Here is a 7,039-nt window from a genome sequence, read left to right on the forward strand (position 1 = left end):
TCTTCTTCTCATTTACTTACTTTATCAATTATATATGCATTAATTCTCGTGTTGTCCCAAATGTCCTTATATTTTCGGAACGAATGGAGTATTTATTTTAATATCATAATGCATCACAACATATTCTTATATGTTAGTAATTGATTTAACAACACAAGATTTATCAAGCGTAATTAGTATCCAAGGTCAAGAGTGGGTTAGAACATATACATCAAAATTCTCATGCTTGAGTATTTGTTATTCTACAAACACGATTAATTTTTATTCATATTTATTAAATTAATCATGATCATTTTTAACTAGCAGCTCTCGATCAGCCAACTAATTGATTGAAAATTTTAAACCCAATATAATTACAATCCGATTAACATGCAACCCGAGCAGGATTAATCCAAAACTCGCTAGACTGGCCCGATCCCTATATGTTACTCTCTTCATCCTAATACAAGTGATTGGTTTCTTTTGATATTAGATTTAAGAAAATGACATTTATTAAGTTAAGTGACTTTTGATATTAGATTTAAGAAAATGGTATTTATTAAGTTAAGTGAAAGATTAACATAGGATAGAGAAGACGAGAATTAAGCAAGAGAAAGTAAATATGTTGTTTTTTGCTAAAAGTAGAAATCAATCATCTGTGATGGAATAACTAAAAAAGGGGAAATCATGCAAACAATAAAGAATAAAAAAATAATCACTTCTAATAGACGAATGGAGTACCATTACTGCATGTAATAGTAAATATTCTTATCCTGCCCGCAGGGCATCAAAGTTGATTTCAGATTGCAAGAAATATTCTTATCCTATGCAAAGTGTATAATATGGGTTATTGTAAATTGATCTATTCCTTCCGTTGTATGATAAGAGTCTTCATCCTGAAATATAAGTTCACTTTCATTTTTATTGAAGTAAGCCCAACGTTCTATTAACTTCATTTCCCTAACATTTTAATATAACTTAATAATTACATATAAAAGTGAAACCCAATTTCATTAACATTTTCCACTATTAATTTACTTCATTAGGTTTTACGTTATATGGAGTATTTCTTAAAATTCTAAGATTTAAGAATTTTTAAAAGAGAGCAGACAAATTTAGGGTATAGCTAGGGTGCAGAAACAAGTTAATAGGCGAAGAAGAAAGAGATTGATTGGTTTGACTTAGAAATTCTGAGTTAGTAGTATGTAGCTGAACATCTACTATGAATCTTATTGAGCGTGGAAGAGGTGATTTGATTCCAGTACAGATTCGAATTAAAAACAGCCATGGTTATGGTTTCATCTCAATTCTATTCCTATATATAAGTATGGTAGCATTGTTTCTCTTCTCCACATCAAAATTAAACTCGATCGAGCGATGAAGGGTATTGGTGGGGCCTTGTTTGTGATGATGGTGATGGTGATGGTGGTGCATGCAGGCGCGGAATGCGACCCGGTTCAGCTGTTTCCATGCCTCGGGGCGATGTCGTCGGGGCAGGATCCGTCGGCGGAGTGCTGCGCTAAGCTCAAGGAGCAGCAGCCTTGCTTCTGCCAATACATGAGCAACCCTGAGTTTAAGCCTTACATTGATTCTCCCAACGCCAGAAAAGTGGCTGCCGTCTGCGGCATCACCACTCCCACTTGCTAATTTAATATCTATGCTTCTTTACTATGTTTGTTTCTCAATTTCGCTTTTATTCTTATTTGCATGCTACTATTGATATTACGGCAAAATTATCAGACTAAATCCTAATTTTTCTCGTCACTAAATTGTCATAAACTTTTAATAATATCAACAATAAAATCCCAAATTATTACTATATTTGTACCAACACTACAAGAAAAACAGGCATTCCCGAGCACCAAGTGCTCGGAAATATAAGGTAAAATGCTCGGAAAATCGAGATATACCGAGCACTTTCCTAGCACCGAGAGTGCTCGGCTTTCGCTTCGTCGGAATTTTTATACGAGCACTTTAGAGTGCTCGGACATCCGAGCACCTGATTGTGCTCGAAAAATGCCGAGCACATTTGTAGGTGCTCGAAATATTCCGAGCACTTACATGATTTTCAGATTTTGGAACATGGCGAGCACATACTCAGGTGCTCGGAATTTCCAAGCACAAATTTGTGGTCGAAAATTTCCGAGCACCGATTTGTGCTTGCAATTTTCCGAGCACTTAGGGGGAATGGAATATTTCCGAGCACTCTGGGGCAATGGAATAGTTCCAAGCACCTTGGTGCTCGGTATCTGGTTTATAAAAGTATTCTATTTTTTTTTAATTATTAATAAATTATATTTCAATTTATTGTATTTTCCTAAATCAGGAGTAATAATTAAATATATAAAATAAACCAACTCAAAATGATATTATATTGAATTAAATTAAATTGTTTTACAGTCATTTGAATTTGAAATGCAAAAAATTTATGAATTTGAATACAAAGCATGATCTCGGGGACGTGGACGAGCACTGAGCCCGGGTCAAGACCTAGAATCCAAGCCTATGCATCTCGAACGGTAGCGCTACAACATCCCTAGTCCCAGCCATACATGATGAAGAGGAAGCCAACTAAATGAAGCAAGCAACCTAAATGACAGAAATAAGAAGTGCAAACACATTAATATCTCACATCTCACCACTAAACATGAAATAGAACAAACAATCTCAGGTTAAAACTGCTTCTTAAAGGGGGAAAGAGATCCCATGAAATAAATCCAAATACAAGGAGAACACAAAGAATAGATGATAAGGACAACTTTCATGTTATGCAACAGAAACAGTTAATCGACAGCAGCAAAAACCAAATATGAAGAACACAATTTCACAGTAAACTAAATTTCTGCATATGTTGCACAGTAAACACAAAGATTGGGGTATTGAGAAGGAAAACAAAGACGGGGCTAAAGCAAATAAGGATTCGTACATGCAGGGCGACATTGGTGGAGGCCGCGGCCGTCAGGCCGGGCCTATTCAGAGCCAGTTTGAATGGTAGGCCTCTTCCTCACCGGTCGACGGCGAAAACGTTGGAGCTGCAGCACCTGGAGTTGTTAGCACGCATGATGAGGTGCTTTCACACAAAACAGACTCATACAAAAGCAGGTAAGAAGAAATAGTTATGGCAACCTTGAATGGAATGTGATCAAGTGCTACCTTGCTTGTCCATCGCTATAACTGGTTCATAAGGCATAAGGCTCAGTGGTCATGACTGAAAGAAAATGCAGTTAAGAGTACAGGGTATGTCAAAGTCTCCCACACTACCTGTCTTAAGTTTTTAAGACCTAGAATTATAGAGCTACTGCCTGACAGGTTTATACTTTTCAAGGAATCCTGATAAACCAAAATGCAGCGTCAATTGGATTGGAAAAATCTCGAGTAGAATATGTTCAAGGGAAAGCAGAAAGAGGTATCATGTGTAAGACATGGAAGCTGGAAAGTACAACTTACAATAAAGATATCACACCATGGATGGAAGCATACTGCAACATCAAAGAGAATAGCATTACACTCAGGTAAATTCAATTGAATAAATAGTAAAACTCACTGATTATGGAACTTATCAGAGATGCAGCAGTCTCTCATGATCATTGTTTTCAAGAATAAGGCGCACACTCAACAACCAAATAATAGTATACCTCCACTATAGTTAACTAAGTTTCTCACACATAGCAAAATTAAAAGTTGTATAAGCTACAAGAATACATCTTAACATATATTTTCATGCCCAAACTAAGAAACAATGTTTAAATCCCCTAAATGCTTCATGTAAAACTGAACTGATTGAGTGTATTCTATAGGGTGAATTTGTGGATGCAGTGAAATGTTGTGAGGAAAATAATGAATGAAACTGATTAATAACTTTTTTCAGAAAGAGGATAGACTCACTTACCGACCCTAATCAAGTGGAGGTAGAGGAAACTCCCAACCCTTATGCCACAGAACTGCACTTGTAAATTTACAGAGCATCACAAAAATTCACTATTTCATTTATTCAAGCAATAAAAACTTCAATATCTTTATCATCTCAATGTTTTCCTTAATCTAACATATGTCATTGCTCAAAGTTTGCAAGAAAAGCTATGAGTCACAGTTAGTCACATTTGTTTATTCACACGATCACATCACAAAACTCAAAAATGTTTTCCTTAATCAAGCATACATGTTCATTGCTCAAAGAATGCAAGGAAATCTATATGAGTCACAGTTAGTTACATTTGTTTATTACCAATAGAGACGTTTGGAGCATTTATTTAGTCCATTCACATGATCAGATCACAAAACTCAACACTATACGAACATATTGCTTAGACAAATGAACCTAAGTAGCTGCCTCAATAGGAATACATTACACAGGCAAAAAAATTACAACTAATAGGAATACATTACACAGAGGCAAAAAATTCAAACAATTGATCTTAAGCGATGACACAATCAATCAAAGGAAAAATCAACGCGATCGAAAGGACTATGGTCTAATTGAATAAACTACGAAAATTGACTCTTTGAGCAAGCAACCTGAATATCGGACCGAACGAAGAAGACTCCCGAGAGGAAACGTGATGACGTTGTTGAGAGTCTTTCTTACATCGATCACCAACACGTTTCGCGGCGGTTCGAAAACTGTGTGATTTTATGATGAATAGATGCTCCTTCTCGTGGGAGGAAGGGAAGGAAATGCGGTTTCTCAATCTCAATTTGCTGCATTGCTTTAGAAATATCTTTATTAACAAACTAAGAGTATATACCCAAGCAATTTTAAGGTGCTAGGCTTTATGCGACACTTTTAAGTAATGTTTGGGATATATATGTAGAAATATGATTTAATATATAAATTTTTTTAAAAACTAAATCGTCTATATACGAGCACATTTAAGATGCTCGGCCTTTTTTCCGAGCACCCTGTGCTCGAAACGCCATTTCCGAGACATTCTTCTATACTTGTAGTTTTTGAAATAGTGTTGCCATTTTATTCTATATTACAAATTTCCGAGCACAACTAAATGTGCTTGCTTTGTGCCGAGCACAAGTAGAAGTGCTTGGTAAATTGCGAGCACACGTAGAGGTGGTCGGTATTTTCCGAGCACAAATAAAGGTGCTCGCTAGTTTCATAGATGATTTAATAGGTGATGCGATTGCGTTCGATACCACGAACAATATTTTTTTAATATAACTAATCGTTCTCAAGAAAATTTGAATCAAATAATTGGTTTATAATCCGTATCAACCGTTCGGACCGGCCACGAGCGGGCGGTTTTGTTGCGCTATTGCACGCAGTTTTAGCTTGGCTATTTTTTTAAAAATAATTTAAATACATTTTTCTATCTTTAAGTATCTTCATTCTCTTCTATACTTGTAGTTTTTGAAATAGTGTTGCCATTTTATTCTATATTACAAATTTCCGAGCACAACTAAATGTGCTTGCTTTTTGCCGAGCACAAGTAGAAGTGCTTGGTATATTGCGAGCACACGTAGAGGTGGTCGGTATTTTCCGAGCACAAATAAAGGTGCTCGCTAGTTTCATAGATGATTTAATAGGTGATGCGATTGCGTTCGATACCACGAACAATATTTTTTTAATATAACTAATCGTTCTCAAGAAAATTTGAATCAAATAATTGGTTTATAATCCGTATCAACCGTTCGGACCGGCCACGAGCGGGCGGTTTTGTTGCGCTATTGCACGCAGTTTTAGCTTGGCTATTTTTTTAAAAATAATTTAAATACATTTTTCTATCTTTAAGTATCTTCATTCTCTTCTATACTTGTAGTTTTTGAAATAGTGTTGCCATTTTATTCTATATTACAAATTTCCGAGCACAACTAAATGTGCTTGCTTTGTGCCGAGCACAAGTAGAAGTGGTCGGAATATTCCGAGCACAGTTAAAAGTGCTCGCTGGGTTGCCGAGCACAAGTAAGAGCTAATCGTTGGTTTGCCGAGCACAAGCAAATATGCTCGGTAGTTTCCGAGCAATGGTAAAAGTGCTCGGTAGTTTCCTAGCACAAGTAAAGCTAATCGTTGGTTTGCCGAGCATAAGCAAATATGCTCGGTAGTTTTGCGAGCAAAGGTAAAAGTGCTCGGTAGTTTCCGAGCACAAGTAAGAGCTAATCGTTGGTTTGCCGAGCACAAGCAAATATGCTCGGTAGTTTTGCGAGCAAAGGTAAAAGTGCTCGGTATTTTCCGAGCAATGGTAAAAGTGCTCGGTAGTTTCCGAGCACAAGTAAGGTGCTTGGCAAGTGTTGGTCGGGAAACAGTGTTTTTTTTGTAGTGTTAGAAACATGCTTTGCAATACATAATCCCTAACAAACACAACAGCAAGTCATTCAACGTACAACCCAATACATAATTAAACACGCATAAGAGTTTGAGAGTCGTTTGAGGCCAAAAACAACAAAGAGAGAAGAAACAGAAAATTCAAAAATGATCAATCTTGTTTGCCGAGCAAAGTGAGGAGAAAGGCCTTGTAATGTCCAGAAGTTTCCTTGGTGATTGCCTGTTCAAGGCTGTGGCTGTTCCTCTTTAGGTAAACCTCCTTTATCCCTTCCAAGTCCTTCTCCGCTCGCGACACGATCACTCGTGTCACCGAATCTTCGTCCGTCCCCGCCATTCTTAGAGCCTCACGAATCACCTTCACATTCATATGCAACATTCAATAAATAAACACAAACATAAAAGTACGAAATTCAACACCCAAAAATTAAACAACATTTGTTACCTTCTCATAATACTTCTGATGGTCGGTTATGCAACGAATAGTTGTGTGCAAAGCCACTACATAATCACTAGAGGGCTCAACCTTCAAGTTCTGCAATTATTTTTTAATACAAAAACTCATTTAATTTCTTCATCCAAATTTAAGATGTATAATATTATAATGATCAAAGTTGTTGTACCTTAGTGATTGATGAGGAATAATCATCTTTATACTTGTTGAGAGTTGCTTGGATTTGGAGTTTGCTCCTTGTGGTTATGATTCTGATAACTTCTTCATCACTAAAAGCCTTATTTTGTATAGCATTGTGAAGACAAGCAGCCTCAGAATTCGCTAATTTTGCGTTGATC

General features: G+C 36.6%; 1 protein-coding gene and 1 long non-coding RNA gene across 3 annotated transcripts; both read right to left on the bottom strand.

Annotated features, from left to right (window-relative positions):
• Positions 1–2,387: 2,387 nt before the first annotated feature.
• LOC125200090 lies at positions 2,388–4,524 on the bottom strand. Of its 2 annotated transcripts, XR_007172666.1 has the most exons (7): positions 4,495–4,524; positions 3,869–3,920; positions 3,427–3,458; positions 3,241–3,309; positions 3,106–3,153; positions 2,906–3,020; positions 2,388–2,568 (listed from the first exon to the last, which is right to left on the bottom strand). It is a non-coding gene; the product is annotated as an uncharacterized LOC125200090 (long non-coding RNA). The 2 variants fall into 2 exon arrangements; XR_007172667.1 differs by lacking the exon at positions 4,495–4,524 and having other exon boundaries at positions 2,906–3,011; positions 3,869–4,267.
• A 1,753-nt stretch (positions 4,525–6,277) lies between these two features.
• On the bottom strand, positions 6,278–7,035 carry LOC125200093 (annexin-like protein RJ4; the record flags this gene model as incomplete). The annotated part of the gene is made up of 3 exons (XM_048097869.1): positions 6,278–6,605; positions 6,693–6,782; positions 6,871–7,035. Coding segments are annotated over 3 exons (459 nt in total), but the record flags the coding sequence as incomplete, so codon positions are not given.
• Positions 7,036–7,039: the final 4 nt, after the last annotated feature.

Source organism: Salvia hispanica, unplaced genomic scaffold (genome assembly GCF_023119035.1).
Source record: "Salvia hispanica cultivar TCC Black 2014 unplaced genomic scaffold, UniMelb_Shisp_WGS_1.0 HiC_scaffold_800, whole genome shotgun sequence".
Taxonomy (NCBI): Eukaryota; Viridiplantae; Streptophyta; class Magnoliopsida; order Lamiales; family Lamiaceae; genus Salvia; species Salvia hispanica.